General features: G+C 35.6%; 2 protein-coding genes across 7 annotated transcripts in view; one reads left to right on the top strand and one right to left on the bottom strand.

Annotated features, from left to right (window-relative positions):
- Positions 1 to 1,774: 1,774 nt before the first annotated feature.
- On the bottom strand, positions 1,775 to 17,642 carry LOC124540637 (poly(A) polymerase type 3). 6 transcript variants are annotated; one of them, XR_006967161.1, is made up of 15 exons: positions 17,506 to 17,642; positions 15,093 to 15,334; positions 11,724 to 11,953; positions 9,734 to 9,841; positions 8,931 to 9,042; positions 8,547 to 8,705; positions 8,144 to 8,476; positions 7,555 to 7,731; positions 6,684 to 6,791; positions 5,749 to 5,801; positions 5,327 to 5,488; positions 4,052 to 4,198; positions 2,285 to 2,747; positions 2,142 to 2,169; positions 1,775 to 2,037 (listed from the first exon to the last, which is right to left on the bottom strand). XR_006967161.1 is itself a non-coding variant. In XM_047118300.1 (13 exons), exons 2-13 carry the CDS (start codon positions 15,211 to 15,213, stop codon positions 2,556 to 2,558), a joined length of 1,902 nt encoding a protein of 633 aa, XP_046974256.1. In that variant the 5' UTR covers positions 15,214 to 15,334; positions 17,506 to 17,642; the 3' UTR covers positions 1,775 to 2,555. The 6 variants fall into 6 exon arrangements, 2 of the variants coding, with proteins under 2 accessions (XP_046974256.1, XP_046974257.1); XR_006967158.1 differs by having other exon boundaries at positions 2,142 to 2,747; XR_006967160.1 differs by having other exon boundaries at positions 1,775 to 2,169.
- An 879-nt stretch (positions 17,643 to 18,521) lies between these two features.
- Positions 18,522 to 19,338, top strand: part of LOC124540859 (serine/threonine-protein kinase MARK2-like) — a 167,620-nt gene continuing 166,803 nt past the window's right edge. Inside the window, exon 1 of the mRNA XM_047118640.1 lies at positions 18,522 to 19,279. Coding sequence (XP_046974596.1) covers positions 19,142 to 19,279 — 138 coding nt within the window. The 5' untranslated portion in view covers positions 18,522 to 19,141. The remainder of the gene's footprint in view (positions 19,280 to 19,338) is intronic.

Below are 19,338 nucleotides of genomic sequence, written 5' to 3'. Positions count from 1 at the left end.
CTGTTTCTGTTACTTAATACATATAAAGATATTTGGTAAGGTTTAAAAGAAATCACGATACATGTATCAAACACAGATTTATTCTCAATATCCCAGCACATACAATTTGTTCAATAACTTTAGACACTAATGTTACGTATATTTGCATCATTCTCCTTATATTTGACTAAATTCCTTTATAATTTAATGTAAAAAATTCGTTTGTAAACATTTCAATCTACACATAAAATATCTACTTCTCGAATAGAATTTAAAAAATCTAGTCTACTGGAAATTACTAACATCCATCGACTTAAAAATTACAATCCTTTACAACATGTGAAACCACCTCATATATTAACAATATGTTTGTTGTGTATTTAAAAGTAATGGTAGAACCACACATGCAGTGTACATGCATTACCCTGACACTAAGTGTAAGGCATTAATGAATAGCTGTAACATGTTGCTGATTTAATTATTTTATGTGTACTTCAAAATATTATTTATTATACTAAATTGATGCCAAAATATTGGATAAAAATAACAATTGATACATGACGAAAACAATTTGGTATATGGTGTGGCAGTGACATTATTTAATATAAAATATTAATAATGCTTTCCAGTCAATTCCAATATTAGGAGTAAAATAAAAAAATAACTATGACCTTGTCATAACAAGGCAGGTGCATTCAATATGAATTTGTAAAATAATGGTGTTTGTGTTCATGGAACTATGATTTTTTTAATGTATGTAATTAGTATATTACGTAAAAAACATGTATTGTCAGTATTGTATACAATATGAAACATAGCATAGCTGGTCTATCAATCAAAAAATTACTTAACAAATGAATTAAAATAAAAAAAGCGAATGTGTTTGTTTTATAGCATACTTCGTTTTTAACTGTGGCATAAGTAACATTATCATGATTTCCTTGAAACGTAAACCATAGAAAAGTCTTAAAAACAGATGTTTCATTTATAAATGCAACAATTAATGAATGGAAAGCAGAATTCCAATCTACAAATTTCAAGTTAACAGATTAATAAGCAATTTGGTCATTGGTATTGATAGCTTGTTCGGCTCAAAATGCTATTTAGTCTAAAGGTTCCATGTACAACATACCTCTTACTGTATTTGTATAATAGAAAATTAGTAACAACGACAGATATAATTTTTTTGAAAAAATATACTTAATATTTGATGTTGTTGATACAACTCATGGTCACCTTGCAAATTCTTTAATTGAAATATTAACATACAATTACTACATTTAAAATGTCACCATTTTTACCACAGTTAATTCGATGAGATGTGCGCTGCAAATGAGGACTACTCAACGATTTTAATCGAAATATATTCGTAAACGATCGTACCATCAGTAAATTTCATTATCAATCACCACTAACCACCAATAATCTACATTACCTATATTATTTTTACAAATGTATACAAAAAAGCTTAATTTGTAAATTTCAGTATTCTTGGGTGCAAAATGTATACATTATAATTCTTATGATGAACATTGTCATAATAAGTAAAACATTAAGAAGAATAATGCAAATAATTATGAAGTTGACTGATATAATTTTGGAATAGTGTGAATAAATCAACAAGTAGAAGAAATTTATAAAGATTTTTTTCGTAATCAATTGCTACTTCATAAATAATGGACGAGAAATATAATAAAATTTAAAACACAAGGTTAATTAATTATTTAAAACGATTCACAAAACACATTTTCTTCCACTTTGTACTACTGAGGCGTTTGCAAGAAAACTATTTATATCTCGTTAATCAATATTCCTAGTAAAGACTTTTAAAATATTATACAAATTTTTATTTAAATTGAATTTTGATGATATTGACTCCTTAGATTTGTGAACTATAAAAGTTGACATCTATTTAGGAAATATATAATGTTCATGTAAATGCATATAACAACTTCTCCTAGACTAGTGCAAAGTTTAAATAGTCCCCTCGCAAACCCTAATAGATCATCCTATCTATTGTTTGAACCAACTCACATGTCAGCCGTGTGCCCCGGGGACCTGCAATAAAACAATATCCACGAACATAACTAATAATGGACCTTCGCATGTCAAATCATCAAACTGTTACTTTTCAACACCTTACTCTATGTAATTGAACTTACGTAACGACGACGCTGTGCCGTGCAACATCTAACGAATAAATAAGAAATATTCGTTATAAATCGTGACTACATCAATACGAGGTTATTCTATCTCTAGTATAGTCAAGATCAGAGGGCAAATTTACACATTATTTCTGACTTACCCATAGTAAAATCAGCAACTTCCCAAAGCTATTGCACCGAAACATAAAAAACTTTAGATCTGCTATCCGTTAACTGTCACATTCAGTCGCGGTCCTTAAAGCACTATTCACTGTCACTATAGACATATCGTCTTATCGTCTCTCCGTTGGAGTTTCTCGTAGCCACTGAGGCCCACTTAACTATACACTTAGCGTCTTAGGCGCGTTTAACTCTGTGCAGTTTGACGTTACTGGTTCCGTATATGAACCGTTGGCGCCACTCCTCGTACTGCTACGTGCAAGCGATGCTGTTTGACGTGGAAGGGTGCTCCGATGCCGGCGCCATCTGCTTCTCAGCCCCCGACTTGTTCCTGTCGGCCTCCTGCCCTGCGTGGTTTGACGCGTTTCCGTTCTGGAGGTTTACCTCGTACATGTTGGACGAGTTTGAATCTTCGTTGTATGAAAAGCAACTTATATCATCGGTCTGTGGAACAAAATATTTATATGGCATCAATTTATATCATTCACGAATATTTTCCGAGGTAAAGCAATGTACATTTTTTGAATAAATAAATATTATAAATATTGAACACACATACATCACATACATTACTCTGATCCCAATGTAAGTAGATAAAGCACTGTTATGGAAAGTCAGAATCAGAAGCAACGACGGCCCCATAAACACTAACCCACGACAACGTAGAAAACTAATGAACTATTTCTATAACGACTCGGCTGGGGATCGAACCCGGGACCTCGGAGTGGCGTACCCATGAAAACCGGTGTGGTGTACACACTTCTTGATCACAGAGGTCGTCGTTCGAAGGGTTACTTTTGAATTTTATCTTGCCCAGGGTGGTTCGACTCAAAACCTCATCTGATACACGTGTTGATGTACATGTCACGGTAGCATGCGTAAGCGATCCCTGGTGGCCAGCGCTGGTTTTTTAGTGGGTAACCCTGGTGAACCTGGGCGCACTAGGCGTTCAGGAAACCGGGGAGTACCCCCCCCCACTTTCCATCTCGTGGGGGAAGCGCGGAAAGCGTTTTTCCAGCGTAAAAAAAAAAACGTGTTGATGTATAGTACGACACAACTTAGATGTCGCATCGGCAAAATTCGTAAACCCGATCACATCCGAATTGAGTACGCTATCCCAAATTATCAATATTTATTTCTCATGTGAATATGATCTTTGCACAAACGTAATAACTTGTAATATCATATGACCTAATATATCCGTCAATTTGACGCGTCGATTAACATGAACTTGTTTTCTCTGTGAATCTATAGCGACGAATAGCGTCGAATGGCGCTATAGGGAGCTATTTCTATTGGTCGTGTAAATCGGCAGTAATCGGTTTTATTTTCATTCCATTGCATTTTCCGATGCTACATCTAATTTAAAATGCTAAATCATGTTGTGTGTCTACATAGTTTTAGTGGTTAATGTAATGGGCGCTTACAATCGACACGACGACATACGTCATAATGACCCGTATTGCTTATGCTTAACACTTCTTTTCTAAGATACACTGCCGCTGTTGGACAGTTACAATATGTGATCGAGCGAACAAAAACTTTGTTGTTAATTGTATTGTCGCTGATCGTATTGGCTGCACTGCATATTCTTTGAAATGTATGATGTAGGTATACATGTTTTGATTCATGTTTATTTTATCAATAAATTATTTTGAATTTTTGAATCTAATTTGTGTCGTACTATACATGTCAAGCGTGTACTAACGCTGCTCTCAGACATGCGCTATCTATACATCTATACTAACGCTGCTCTCGGACAGGCGCTTGGTCTTCTTGTGTAGCGGCGGCTGAGGCGCGTCGAGCTTGCGCTTGTTGCCGGACGCCGTCCGCTCGCGCTTCAGCAGCGACGGCGACAGGAACTGATGCAGCTGCTTGCGACGAACGTGACGAGCCTGAAATGTACCGTCAATTTTCCATTAAATAACATAATACTCTATACACGGGGATTTCCAAAATTTGTGGCCAATTTTTCATTAAATAACATAATAAATCAACACAATCTATACATGGAGATTCCCAAAATTTGTGGTAACACACCCATGTTAGTACAAAACACAGCAAAACTTTGTATAGTTGTTTAGCAGTAGGATTTGGGACAGCCGAACTTGTGGATATCCTACTACCAGCGTACATTCAAATCACTCTTATTGAATGATTATTATTGACTTAAATGTGTCACAAATTTATACCACATCAAAAGCTATAACTTATGAATTACAATGTGAAATAAAAAGGGAATTAACGTGACGCGCCTGCAATGTACGGCCAATTTCTTCATTAAATAACATAATACACTACACATGGGGATTTCCAAAATTTGTGAGAAAATACACATGTTAGTACAAAACACAGCAAAACTTTGTATAGTTGTTTAGCAGTAGGATTTGGGACCAAAATTTGTGGCAACACACCCATGTTAGCACAAAACACAGCAAAACTTTGTATAGTTGTTTAGCAGTAAGATTTGGGACAACTGAACTTGTGGAAATCCTACTACCAACTATTCAAATCACTCTTATTGAATGATTATTATTGACTTAAATGTGTCACAAATTTATACAACATCAAATTTCACATCACATCAAAATCTATAACTTATGAATTACAATGTGAAATAAAAAGGGAATTCATTTAAAAAAAAAATTAATATGAATATAAAAATTTACAATGTCATACAAAAAGTACGTAATAAGAAACAAGGCGTATATGATATATTCGAGATGGCCCAGTGGTTAGAACGCTTGCATCTTAACCGATGATTACGGGTTCAAACCCAGGCAAGCACCGCTGATTCATGTACTTTTTATAATTCATCTCGTGCTCAGCGGTGAAGGAAATCTTGAGGAAACCTGAATGTGACAAATTTCATAGAAATTCTGCCACATGTGCATTCCACCAACCCGGATTGGAACAGCGTGGTGGAATATTTACCAAACCTTCTCCTCAAAGGGAGAGGAGGCCTATAGCCCAGCAGTGGGAATTTACATGCTGTTGTTGTTGTCGGTATGTTTATTGTATACCTCAATCGTCATTCCCTCGCGTAGCATGTTAGTGTTCTCGGCTTGGTAGTGCACGGCTTTCGTGAAGGAGGAGATGTCGTACGTGAGGTCCACATTCACGTTGGTCTTGTCAAACACCAACCCGATGAACCACATCGAGCACACGTTTGCTATCACCTCGCCCTGGATAACAAGTACAAACATTTATCAGCTGAATTAACAAACTACTTATACCACTGTCTTTATTTATATCATTTAATCTGTAAATAAAACTTGAATGTAGATGATATAAAAAATCTTAACATAAATAAATAATTGAAAATGTAAATTAAAGATTCTTATTATATGGTATATTCTTAGCTGAAGATTGTTTTAGAAATTATCAAAACATGTATGTATATGTACGTCAAAACGAAACTTATGTACAGCTATGATCAACTCACTTTATCATTTTTGTTAATTTCATTTAGTGCGATGTCGGCCGGTACAGGTGTGCCTGAAAATAGATTACATGTATAAAATAAACATCATTTCAGTATAGTACTGAGTTGAAGCATTTTTACATTCTGTATAATGAGTAACAACTACACATATATCATATAGGTGTTAAATGCCGTATCGGTGGTAGATTTTTGACAATCAATAAGAAAGTGTAAACACTTCTATTTTGAATAAAGGTTTTTTGACTTTGACTATACAATATCTAGATTTACAGATGTCATGCAAAATAACTCGGCTTGTATCCACGATAAATAGTTCTTGATGAATATACATTAACAACACATGATCATAAAATGCCTTATGTCAAGAATATGACAGATTATTTAGACCAACGATTTGACGTCAGTTCAAGGTCAAAGTTTGTTTATATTTACTCTGGAATCGGCTATACTTACCGTAAACAATAAGCAACAATCAAAAAAAAAATGTAAATATATTAAATCACTAACCATATACATATTCACATGAATTTTTAATTCAATATAACTAATAAAACACAAGAGTAAAAAGGCTAATATTTAATGTCTATGGTTAAGAACTTCAAAAGGATACCTTTTGCAGCATTAAAGAAATAAATAATTGTTTTCATCTGATACATATTTATATTAATCGGCACTAGCCTACAGAGCATATATTATACTTTACAAAATGCTTTTCGCAATTATTGAAAACACTCAATTTGACTTAATTTTAATTCTGGTTTAAAGGATGAGTGACCCAGTGTAACACAACAAGGCAGAAGGGACGTATTCATAGTTCCCTAAATTGATTGTGCAATGACACATATCATATTAAGTACTTGAAAGAGGCAACTCTAACATTCAATGAGTATTTAACGAAAAAGGAAAAAGGGACGCATGTTGTACACCCTACTTACCCGGTGGTAGCGCTAACGGCTGGCCATTGTTGGTGCTCAGCGGTACGGAGTTGTAGCACTCGGGGTTAACGTGCGCTATTGTTATATGTTGATTTCTTTCTAATGTTGCTGTAACAAAAAAAAACAAATGTTTAATTACTACAATAATGTCCAAATATTGAATTGAATTATTCTTTATTGCACACCACAAACAAAAACAAAAAAAAAAGAAAGGAAAATAACATAAAATAATAAAATACAAAAAAATTTATTAAAAAAAACAAAACAAAACAAAAGAAGTACATTAAAAGTGTTGTACAATGGGCGGACTTATGGCTTTTTAGCCATCTCTTCCAGACAACCCAATCAGAGGGAGATTTAAAAACCATCGGCGTAGGCGGTGCAGTCATAAACTTACATACAAATAGTTACACACTAATACTTATACTTCCTACATATATATATTATGTATAAATAATATATATCTCTATCATACACTAATACATAGTTAAGATAATAAAATGATTTAAAATTACATAATAAATATTATATAAAATAATTAATTAAAGTCGTCTAAATTATTATTTAGGTAATAGTTTTTAACAGCTCTTTTGAAAACTGAAATAGATGGAGCCTTTTTAATATTTACTGGAAGGGCATTCCATAACCTTATGGCCTGTACAGTAAACGATTTGTTTAGAAATTTAGTTTTGTGTACAGGCATTTTAAGTGTTAGGCACCGCTTAGATCTTAAAAACATATATATAAATATTTCAATAAAATATTTTATAAATTACATGGTAATTATAAAGACATCTTACAAACCACTTTGAGCAATAAAGATATTGGGTATATTTCGAGCATATGTTCCAGCAGTTGAAACAAGACTCACCGATGAGGTGTCTGATCTTGCTCTCGATGAGGCCGCACCACTGGAGCTGGTCCAGCGCCCGCGCAGACGACGCCAGCAGCACGATGAAGTGCTTGTAGCGCGAGAAGAAGTTCGGCGCCTCGAACAACCTCTCCCAGCCGCACTTGCTCAGCATGATCTCGTCCGTGATCGCCAGCCCTGGAACAGCGGTACGTCAGCCGGGCCGGGCCGGGCCGGACCGGCGGCCGGGTCGTCAGCCGGGTCGGCGCGGGCGTAGTAAAGTAAAAAGTAAAGTAACAGCCTGTAAATTTCCCACTGCTGAGATAAGGCCTCCTCTTTCATTAAGGAGAGGGTTTGGAACATATATGCCACCACGCTGTTCCAATCCGGGTTGGTGGAATGCACATGTGGCAGAATTTCGATGAAATTAGACACATGCAGGTTTCCTCACGATGTTTTCCTTCACCGCCGAGCACGAGATGAATTATAAACACAAATTAAGCACATATATATAGCGGTGCTTGCCCGGGTTTGAACCCGCAATCATCGGTTAAGATGCACGCGTTCTAACCACTGGGCCATCTCAGCTCAGGCGCGGGCGTGGGCGTACCCAGTCGGAACTCCTCCATGATGACGGTGCGCGTGGACGCCGACACGTTGAAGGTTGAGTTCTGCTGCGGGTAGGCCGGCGTGATGATCGGCATCAGGTGGAACCGGTCGGCCACGTTGACGCGAGGGTCCCACACGGGGAAGCCGAGGTTGACGGCGTCCGGCTGCTTCAGCAGAACTGGCTGAGGCCACTTCCACTGGCTGAAGACCAGGAAGAACTTGTGCACCAGGGTCGCAGGTAGCGCGTTGGGGTATAGCTGGCACGTGCGAGCCACCAGCATGGCCCATGACACCCCGCCCAGGTAACCCAGCGTGTTGGAGTAGATACCGTGACCTGTGGGAGAATGCCGCTGTATTGATCGATCATTCTAACTAACAAAAAAAAAACATGTCGGCACACTCACGTTTAGCCCACAGCTTGATCGCCCGCAAGGTCAATCTAAAATTATTGATATTAGGCACGAGACGCAGTATCTCATCGGTCACTCTGCATCCGTTGAGCGATCGGACGCATTTCTGATCCAAATTCTTGAGCAAGATGTCATCTCGGAGATCAAAGGAATCTAAAAACAAATTATTTATGTTACTCACAACAGGAGGATAATGTATTTAAGATGAATCAATCAGACAACAAAAGCCTACTTGAATGAACTATATCTAGATTTTAGTTATTAATTATAATGAGTTATTATTTAATTGGCACTTAATAAGATGTCTTGTTGTCATCACATGGCCATAACGCAAAGTATCAACGAGCTAAAGGCTAAGGTTGCCATATGTTAACTCACCTGGTATTTCCTTCAGAGCTAGCCGAGCAAACAGTAAATCAATTTCAATGCCATCAAAGTTCATTTTGATAACAGGCACATATGCGTCCTCCACTGCTCTTAAATCTTTCACCTGGAAATTAAAATATTACGTCACTAATGATTTCACATCAACAGGTTCATCTATTAGATGTTCTTCAGATGTTAAGAAGGGGGATTTAGTTAAACTAGGCTGTCTTCTTTCTTCGAATGTGAAATCAACAAGGACAGACAGAGATAAATCATTGTTTAACAAAACGCCCATTCGATAAGGTTTTTATGCACGGCAATAAATATCAAATCAAATCAAATCAAAATAAACTTTATTCAAGTAGTCTTTTACAAGCACTTTTGAATCGTCATGTTACAATTAAGAGAAGCAATGTAAATAGCAGTATAATCAATTTTAGGCTTATTTATGACTTGACACACATGAGTCCAATTTTTATTAGTAATTATATTGACACGATATTTTACTTATTTAAGTTTGGCACTACATAATATATCATCTACATCACATATAATAATAATATTTCTTATGTTACCAAAGGTGGTGACCGCATATCAACAATTGGGCCATTTGTGTACAGAGTGTATAAAGCGTATTGATAACTTGGATGGGGGGGGGGGTCGGTTTGTTGTAGCTGTACATTGGATGGGGGGGGGGGGGGTTGTTGTTGCTGTACATTGGATGGGGGGGGGGTTTGTTGTAGCTGTACATTGGATGGGGGGGTTTGTTGTAGCTGTACATTGGATGAGAGGGGGTTTGTTGTAGCTGTACAGACCTGCGGCTGCGTCTTGAGCAGTTCGTAGAAGGACTGGAAGTAATCGGCGCGGTCGATGTGTCGCGGCGCCACGCACAGCGCGTCGATGTCGGCGCCGCGGTGGTGCACCTGAGAATTGCGGGTCACTACTGAAGCGTCTGACGATGGCAAGTCCATTTAAATATAATAAATAAATAAATATGAGACAACATTACATACATTACTCTGATCCCAATGTTGCTGGAGCACTTGTGTTATGGACAATCAGCAGTAACGACGGTACAACAAACATCCAGACCCGAGATATCATAGAAAACTAATCTACTACATCGAATCGGCCGGGAATCGAACCCGGGACCTCAGAGTGGCGTACCCATGATAACCGGTGTACACACCACTCGACCACGGAGGTCGTCGAATTTAGGAAGTGTATTTACAATAGGACACTTTTTTATGGTATAGGTTGGCGGACGAGCATATGGCCCACCTGGTACTATGGTAAGTGGTCACCATCGCCCATAGACAATGACGCTGGAAGAAACATTAACTATTCCTTACATAGTCAATGTGCCACCAACCTTAGGAACTAAGATGTTATGTCCATTGTGCCTGTAGTTACACTGGCTCACTCACCCTTCAGACCGGAACACAACAATACTGAGTACTGTTATTTGGCGGTAGAATAACTGATGAGTGGGTGGTACCTACCCAGACGGGCTTGCACAAAGCCCTACCACCAAGTGAACTTTTTAATTATATATTCAATTTAAAAATTAATAAAAATAATATATAGATACTATTAGGAAAAGAACGGGATAGGAAAGATGTTTTAAAACATTTATCACAAAAACATATTATGTATGTGGAACACGAATAAGGAAACTTAAGAATAATACTCGACAAACTCACCACCTTAGCAATTCCCGTAATCCATCTGTGAGGACAATTTTAACCAATGTTTTGCTAACTCAGACAACCTGTAGATGTTCCACTGCTGGGCAAAGGCTTTCCATCCACTAGAGATGTTGCCCACGGTGTCTTTTGTGTTGGTGTATAAACAAGTAGAAGAAGTTCATAGGACACATGGCGTTTTCGTTCACCGACAATCACTTTACATCACAAATCAAACATCGTCAGATTAGTGGTTTACAACGCCGGATACAATTTCGGTTAAGATAGAACCCCTGTGCCACCTCAGCCCTCGTTTCCTCATTTATATGACCTATATACCGTCATTTGTTACGAGAAGTTATGTGGAAGGCGGCTATCATGGTATGGGCATGTAATGCGGAGGAATGAGGGACATATTGTGCGGAAGACCTTGAGCATGAATGTGGATGGATATAGAGGTAGAGGACGACCAAGAAAACGATGGATGGACTGTGTGAAAAACGATATGGTTAGAAAGAATGTTACTTGTGAGATGACGTCTGACAGAGAAGTATGGAAGGAGAAGACATGCTGCGCCGACCCCAAATAAAATTGGGGAAAGGGCAGGAGGATGATGATATACCGTCATTTGTACTTGGCATTAATGGATCATGGGCTAATTTTAATGATAGAATGTCATTTCATCGCAATCGAAGCAGAACGTAATTACTCCTCTTAAGCTGTTTTCCCATGCGGTTCAGTCGATGTTGGGTCAAAATTTAAGCAGGAATCTATCGTAATTGTCAGAACTTAGTAGAATTAGTCGAGAAAATCTCGAATCTACCCCGATACCTATTTCTTTGTCCTATTCTATCAAAAGTTCTGCAATAGGGAATCATGTAACACTATATATGCCAAAAAGATTAACTATTGCTGGCATGATATAAATTCTAAAACAGATTCAGCATCTACCCGCACACTTCAGTCTCGTGAACAAGACATTCGTAGACAATGTCGAAATATCGAGCTCCACCGAACAAATATAAAAAACATGGTAAATATCCCGAAATTAATAACTTTAATACTAAAACAGATTGTCCCTCGATACGATGACAAGTCACAATCAAATTCTCCAACTCACCCCGAGCCTATACGAGCCAAACGTGTAAATATTCCCTCCGACGGTGTCGGCGACGCTCGGCGGCATATTCTTCCTGAGCGACTCGTCCCTGATCCACTGGCGTACGAGACGGTGCAGCGCCCCCAGGACCTCCATGCGGTGGTGCATCTCGGCCTCCGACTCGAAAACGCCGAATGGCACGAGGGAATCCTTCAAGTCGTTCGTCTTTTCAACGTCAATTGGCTTCGGACCTGAATGGAAATATACATAAATTGTGCAATTGTTTCTAGTGTGGAATAAAATATACTAATTATTTTTAAAGTTGATAAAAAATATAACCGAATCGGTCCTAAGCAACAACAAACAACAACAGCCTCTAAATTCCCACTGCTGCGCTAAAGGCCTCCTCTCCCTTTGAGGAGAAGATTTGAAACATATTCCACCGCGCTGTTCCAATGCGGGTTGGTGGAATACACATGTGGCAGAATTTCTATGAAATTTGTCACATGCAGGTTTCCTCACGATGTTTTCCTTCACCGCTGAGCACGAGACGAATTATTAAGACAAATTAAGCACATGAATCAGCGGTGCTTCTCTGGGTTTGAACCCGCAATCATCGGTTAAGATGCACGCGTTCAAACCACTGGGCCATCTCAGCTCGGTTCTAAGCGGTATACATATATAAAATTAAAACGAAGTAATTTTTGTACTTTGTATTTTTGTTAAGGCTTGATGGGGTTGCAAATTTCTCTGATCGAGATGTTCAAATAAGCGTTATAGTGGCACTGTGTTTGTTCAATTGTTAGCTTATTCTATGTATGACAGTTCGTTTTCCTTCATGATTCAGTCTATGTCCGATTATCCGAATCGACCCCGGTCCCAATAATCGGCGTTCTACAGTACTTTATTTCATTAAACACGAAAAATATATACTCACTACTACTTCATTAAACTATGTTTTACGAGGCTTTGTATTTTTAACCCATTACTTTTCTGAGTGACGTAGTACATTGAAGATCGCGTTGGACGAAATATACTAAAATAATTTATTAAAGTTCAATGAGCACTTTTACGTAAGTTTTTAGAAGCTTTTGTTATAAATATAGACCGGGATTTTTAAAATCCGTTACGACAGTTTGACGTCATGCTTCTCTACAGGTACGCAAACTGTATTCTAACTAGAGCCGGTAAGAAATATATTTAAACATACCTTTAGTAAGTAAGTCACGTTAATATCCTGAGAGGAAATCGATGCGTTCTACAAGTAAATTCAAAATAACGCAACGTTCGGATGTACATGATATATGGATATATATATGCACAGACAAAACGGTTCACTACGGTTTAGAAGTTATTAACGAACGAACATTCGTGTTATCATTACAAAAAAGTAGCATTAACAAGAGAATCCTTCAAAAGGAAAAGTGCAAGGTTCACATAGAAGGGTAATACGAAAATACTCAAACTATTTTTTAATAAGCTGATTTATCTATGAATTTAAAAAAATATAAAATCATGCCAGTAACCGTGAATTACTACTCAAAGTTACGTTATTGCTGAAATTGAGATTTTACGCCTGAAAACGTTTTTTGTTACAGCGTATACAATAACGATAATAAAGTTGTACGTTTTCAAAACATTAACAATAAACCCATGAACACAAGTTGAGTGAACTTGAGAAAGGCAGCTCGTATATTATAAGGCTTGGTATAGGTAGCGAATGCACATTTAAACCGCAACGTTGCCGCGTCAAAATCTCAAATCTCGCATTTAATAGTAAGCCAGAGGATTGGGGTGCAATGCTGGCTACACCGCCGTATACACAACCTCAAGCTTCATGTAGCAAGTCTGTTAATATCCCATTTGTAAGCAAAGACTTCTCTAACCACGTTGATACAAGTATCTCCTCACGATACTTTCCTTGACCGCCGTGACGCTTACCCCGGGTTTGAAATCATCGTTTAAGACTCAAGTCTGGTAACCACGGAGCTATAACAGCTCAAACAAATATTTTTTCATGCAAATGAAGAGGTAAATATTAACTCAGTCTACATTTACTAATTCCATGTGATTTGCTAATGACTCTGCTATATTATGCTAGTGGATAACATTTCTTGACTGATATATTTTTATTTATAATATAACACTATTCCACGAAACTAATTATATCCACTTTAATTGTACTTTTAAATAAAAAATAACCCTGTAACAACTACGCCGACATTCAAATCGGCTAATTTTCTCGAACACGTAACGAACATCATATTATTCAAAATTCTTTCAATGAGATCACATGAATCATTGACCAAGTTATTTATTTGTCTTTAATTCTACTGCGGTTGGAATATGGAATACCTTATTTAAGATCTGTTATAAGAGCATATGCTCATTAATCATTAAAAAGTTTATATATTTTTCAATAACTTTTGAACAACATTTTAACGCAAAGTTTATTTATTAAAGCAAGCCCCATTTGAAGGAATTACTAATTAATATTTACCCCTCAAATTAAACTGAAACGTGCTAGGACGTCTTTCAAAACGACAGAAGTCAGCACCGAACCTGCGACTTTTTATATCGCTATACGGCTCAAAAACCATTGTTATTGATGTTATTTACACAAGAAAAGGCAAATATAGCCGATTCAATAAAGTATTAATATCCATGTTCAATGTCTACGAGATCAAAGGCGGAGTGGCAGATTTACATAAATTGTTTAGCTAATAGCTCAATAAATTAGTTTTGTAACTCGTCGTTTCACGCTTGGCGACGATATCGAGATTCAAACTTAATACTTTATCTATATTTGTGCAAATGATAATAGCCTTGTACAATTAGCATTGAAGAGCATAATATCTAATCGCTCGATCCAATCCAATGTTAAGAAATACATGAAAATCTACCTTGAATTATTAGAAAAAAAGGTCAACAACATACGAAAAATCCTTTTTTTTAAATGAGACATGCTATGTATATTACGACCCTCTTAATAGTTGTGATTTAACTTATAATGGAATTATTTTACCTTAACTTTACTTAACCTTCTCTAGGAAGGTTACATGACATTCTGTTTAATGAATGTTTTAAATCATATTAGTACTGATTGGTGGTACAAGATAAAAAGAACAAATAATTATTTACGTTTTATTCTTTAATTGAGGACCCGAGCTTCATTACAGAAAAAAACATACATTTTATTAGCACAAATATTCTCAATCAGGATCTATAAGCAAAGTTTGAAAATATGTATGTGTAATCGAAAGGAACGTAACATGATATGACAACCCTCAAAGAAGTAGTAGAAAGTAGTAAAACTCATAAAAGAAACCAGCCTATTTATTTTCATCTCATTCTTAAAATAAAATAACAAATTAAAAAAAAAATACAAACCTGCCATAGATATAGCAGAAGTCATTCCGAGTGTCTTCAGGTTCTGTTGATTTTGATGTTCGTTTGTTTTAACCGTAGCCTGGGCATGGTTGGTATGCGAGTACTGGGACGCGGGCCACATCTTGCTCGTTTTATATAACACTTATTCTACACAAAACTTATAAATCTAGAGGTGGGTTCTGGTTTCTTAACATCTGTTTAACCAGAATTAGTTTCAGGCAAGTCGTGACACACTTACTGATCTGAAAATAATTTAAAAACATAGAGATAGATTCATAAATTGTATAAACATAAATCCAAAAGTATCTCAATACTATATTCAATAATTGATTTATAATGATTTTAATTGATATTCAACCTGAAACTATTTTAAATCAATCTTAGGAATTAATAAATTGATAATTAATTGAGAACTACATCTTTATGAAGTGTGATGATGGTTTTTTCTGGATGTTGAATTTTTTCAAAAAAAATTATAGCATTTTCATAAAAATAAATAGTAATTGTCACAAGTGGATTTTCCTATTGCTCAAGTCGGCCCAATCTTTTTTAGTAGTAATACCCTCTCTCTACAAACACAAATCTAAAAACTTCGTTTTGGCCTATAACTGATAATTTAACATTACAAAAAAATTAAAAAAATCAAATTACTATAAACAAATCAAAATAGTACATATTATGTGTAACATGTTATCACAAAGAATATCACGTTAGATTAAATAATATTCAGTGTGTTCACTGTCATAATTTAAGCACTTAAAAAAAATCCAAAACATTAGCTTATAATACCGCTTCTTAAACCTTCAATGTAAACTGGATTCTAATATATCATATTGCTGGTTTCTGTGATTACATTGTTACAAACAATATTATTTGACATCAAACCCCATTAACACCAGGTGAATGAGGTTACTTAGATCTTTACACTCTATTGTACACCACACCGAGAAATTTAAAAAATACAACATATATTGTGCCATAACAAAACAGCTGTACAATTTTGCCAACCTTAGATCTGTAATAGTGTTTTAAGCTTTACAGTTTTTACCATTAACATTGCTGAATTAAGTATTATTAATAGTTATATTAATACCATATGTTAAATAATTTGATCCATTCCTAGCATCAGTTCATAAATGAAGGCTATAGAAATTAAAAGTTTGATGTGTTAGAATTTTTAGTCTTAGTTGTATTCATGCTAGTGAAATATTTCAATTAATTTAATATTTCAGACCAAACATGTTGCAAGTTCTATTTAGATAAGAAGATTGTTATATAATTAAATTGAATTGTAAATCGGAAAGTTACAAAGTTTTGTTCTCAGAGCTATCATACTAAAACTGTTTGTTTATAAACTAAATTACTTAGTATTGTGAACAATGTAAATTAGCTAAGTTATTGTTTGTGTTTATAATATATTTTATAAATAATATGTATAATTAGATTGTTTATTACTTATTGTATATGCATTGATCTAACATATTAAAGTTATGCAGTTCGTAATAATTTAATATTAAATAACTGTAATATTTTGTAAAAATATTTACCTAATAAATTTTAAAAAGTCTATTAAACAATGATATAATATCAATTTTAGTTTGATATCATTGGAGTTGCCAGAAGGGACAATTTATTTTCTAGTCATCATTTTTTTTTACTCTAGTGATGGCTCCCTTTCAAAAATCATTGTCCCCTTAGATAAAAGACTAGTAAGCTATAATTTATCCAAACCCAAATTAGTAGAATATTTGCAAGGATCCCCTTATAATAAAACCCTGGCTACGTCAATGTATGTGTTTTAGAACAACAACTGTTTACTAACGATTACATTTACGAGATTTGTTAAGTCATCTGGTCCATTGATAACAAGGTAAGTACTCTTTCTATAATTTATACTTATTTATTGTCTCGTTTCAGAAGAGGATTCGATTTGTTTGAGTGAATTATTTAAAAATAAAAACAATCACTGGAAACCAGATCTATTTGTGGAAACAATTTTCAAAGTTCATTAACCTGATTTATATTAAATAGTTTAGATGAATTGTTTATTTACAAGTTAACGTAAGTACTAAATGAAAGCAACAGGAAATGTTAAGTTGCAATTGACAACGAAAAAACCTCGAAACTGACAAAATTATACCGTGGCACTGCGTACTTGAGACCTTTATTGTTCTTTGTAGAAAAGTGCTAAGGTCACCAAATACGTAGAATCTTTAATGGATAAAGTAATAAACACTTATTTATTGTATCATAATAATGTTAACCTTACGATTCTATCGATTCTTGCATCAATTTTAAGAAATAACACGAATTATTAGAAACGTTAAGGAGGCTCACGTTGCGCTCCACAAAAAGTTATTACGTTACCGTATTCTTCATGCAAATTAACATACTTTTATAATAAATCACTCACCACAGTACATTGTCATGTATCGAACTACGTGAAAATATAAGCTGATGATAAACCAAACTCATTATAATTAAAAGAAACAAACATTAATTTCCAAACAAGCGCCCAACAGTCGCCAACAACAAGCCAGCCATTTTTATAAAATGGCGTTTGCCGTTTAAGATTGCCATATAAAAATAAATATACAAAGGGAATCCGAATCACTAATATTAAAAATATATTTAAATATATTGTCTACACAACAGATTACGGTTAATTTAATACTTCATTATAAATTTATTAAAGAGCCACTATGTACAAATCACTCTGCATGTAAGTTGTATGTAAAGCTTTTATTATTTATTTTTAGTCATTTTTAGATTATCAAATGCAAATTATTGAAAGCATACTCACATAATAAAATAAATTCCAACAACGTTAAAAATGTAAGCTGAAAATTATTAATCTATATTCAAAGATCTGTTGAGCTGGTTTTTCAAGTAGAAATCCCAGGAATCGGCCTTGGATAGCCTGGATTTCCTTTTTAAACTAATCAAAAATAAATTACAAAGTAAATATATTTAAATTATACAATTTCAATAAATTGACATTTGGATAGTGTGTCTTAGGTTTATTTTATTATGGTTTGTGATCAGGAAATAGTAAAAAAAATAATTTAATGTAAGATTATGATTAGTTACTCCAATATTACATAGTTAAACGTGTAATGCGTTAAAACTAGTTTGATAAAAATACGGGGTAGATATTTATATACATTTTTATTCATATTTGCTGGCAAGTACATCAATTAAATAAGAAAATTATCAACTATTTCATTTTAGTTCATTGAATCGTTCATATATAAGTATAAAAGTTTTTACTGATTTTATTGAAATATTTTTTATTTATTAAAATGTTAAAATGGAACGCAAATGTTGCGTTCAATTTTGTAATTTGGATTCATTCGTTACTTTTGCGCATGCTTCATTGGCAGGTTTTCTATGACGTATCCCGACGTATTTTATAATTTTGTTGAAGCCGCTAACATACAACTATCTCATTTCATATAGTATCAAAAGAAAGGGATTGATAGAGAGCCGGTTGATGTTTTCGTGTCAGCCTTGTGCCCATTTACGAGGAGTAGGTAAAATCCGCCATCTTGAGAGTGAATTCAAGAATATACGGACTTTTAGCGGAGTTAAGTGAATATCTTTAGTTATTTTATTATTAAATTGATGAACTTTTAGTCATTATACAATTTCGTAACATTTATATAGTCGGTTCGCGTTAAGGAAATCGATTGATACGTCATTGTATACCCGAAACGCCGAATTTTTTGGTAGTGTTTATGTGACAGGAGAAGATACTGTAAGCTTTCTAATAGTTTTTTGCGTGTCTATTTCCGTTTTCCATCTCGACGATCGTTAGCATATACGTGAAAGTGACATAGGTATTGGTTACCTCGATTTTGTGTTCGGTCAAGAAATATCGTTATGTATTTTGACGGTCCAAAATGCGGTTAGTTGGGCGTAGTAGTGTCGGTTCTAAGTGAGGTCCGAAGGTGCTGGGCCAGTCAGGCGGGCACAGCGCGCGGCTGCGGAGGATGCGAGCGGTGAGGGCGGGGTAGCGAGGTGTATAGTAAACTGGTGTTGAGGGGAAGATGTCGACTACTATGCGGCCAACGCTGCAGACGGTGCCGGAGGCGCTGCCGGCGGACCACGTGACGTCGTCGCCGGCCCCAGCGGCGGCCACCGCTGCGGCTCCCTCTCAGCCACGGCACCCGCGCCCTATGTTCAAGGTAAGTGTCCTAACAGTTCGAGATTCCTCAGTCATGTTAGAAAACTTGGTTTGACAATT

Source organism: Vanessa cardui, chromosome 26, assembly GCF_905220365.1.
Source record: "Vanessa cardui chromosome 26, ilVanCard2.1, whole genome shotgun sequence".
NCBI lineage: Eukaryota > Metazoa > Arthropoda > Insecta > Lepidoptera > Nymphalidae > Vanessa > Vanessa cardui.
The sequence above is the reverse complement of the archived record's forward strand: the minus strand, read 5'-3'. Positions and strand labels throughout refer to the sequence as shown.